The 338-nt window shown below is 53.6% G+C and overlaps 1 protein-coding gene across 1 annotated transcript in view; it reads right to left on the bottom strand.

Annotated features, from left to right (window-relative positions):
* LOC119585276 (cadherin-87A-like) overlaps positions 1 to 338 on the bottom strand; it is a 49,841-nt gene that overhangs the window by 14,166 nt on the left and 35,337 nt on the right. The window contains exon 7 of the mRNA XM_037933950.1: positions 150 to 286. Within this exon, the coding sequence (XP_037789878.1) occupies positions 150 to 286 (137 nt within the window). The remainder of the gene's footprint in view (positions 1 to 149; positions 287 to 338) is intronic.

The following is a 338-nucleotide window of genomic DNA, read 5'->3' as shown; positions in this document are numbered from 1 at the left end:
CCCCCGACACCACACACACCAGTAACAAAAACGAAACGCACCTACCAAACGCAGAAATCCAAACCCGCACACCATCTCTCCCACATCACTCTCATCTTACTTTCAATCTTCTATCCATCAACCAACCCCTAGCGCCCCTTCGCCCTTACCGTGGCAACCAGTTTGAGTTGGTACACGTTGAGTGTGGAGTATCTCAAAGGCTTCTTGAGGACGAGGCTTCCGGAGTAACGGTTGGTGGAACTCTGGGTGCTGATCACCGCGAACACCTCGCACCCGTCTCCGCCCTGGGGGAACGGCCGGCCAAGGAGGTTATGATGAAACAGGAAAATGAAGAGGAA

Source organism: Penaeus monodon, chromosome 19, assembly GCF_015228065.2.
Source record: "Penaeus monodon isolate SGIC_2016 chromosome 19, NSTDA_Pmon_1, whole genome shotgun sequence".
Classification (NCBI taxonomy): Eukaryota; Metazoa; Arthropoda; class Malacostraca; order Decapoda; family Penaeidae; genus Penaeus; species Penaeus monodon.
This window is presented reverse-complemented; position numbering and strand designations above follow the sequence as displayed.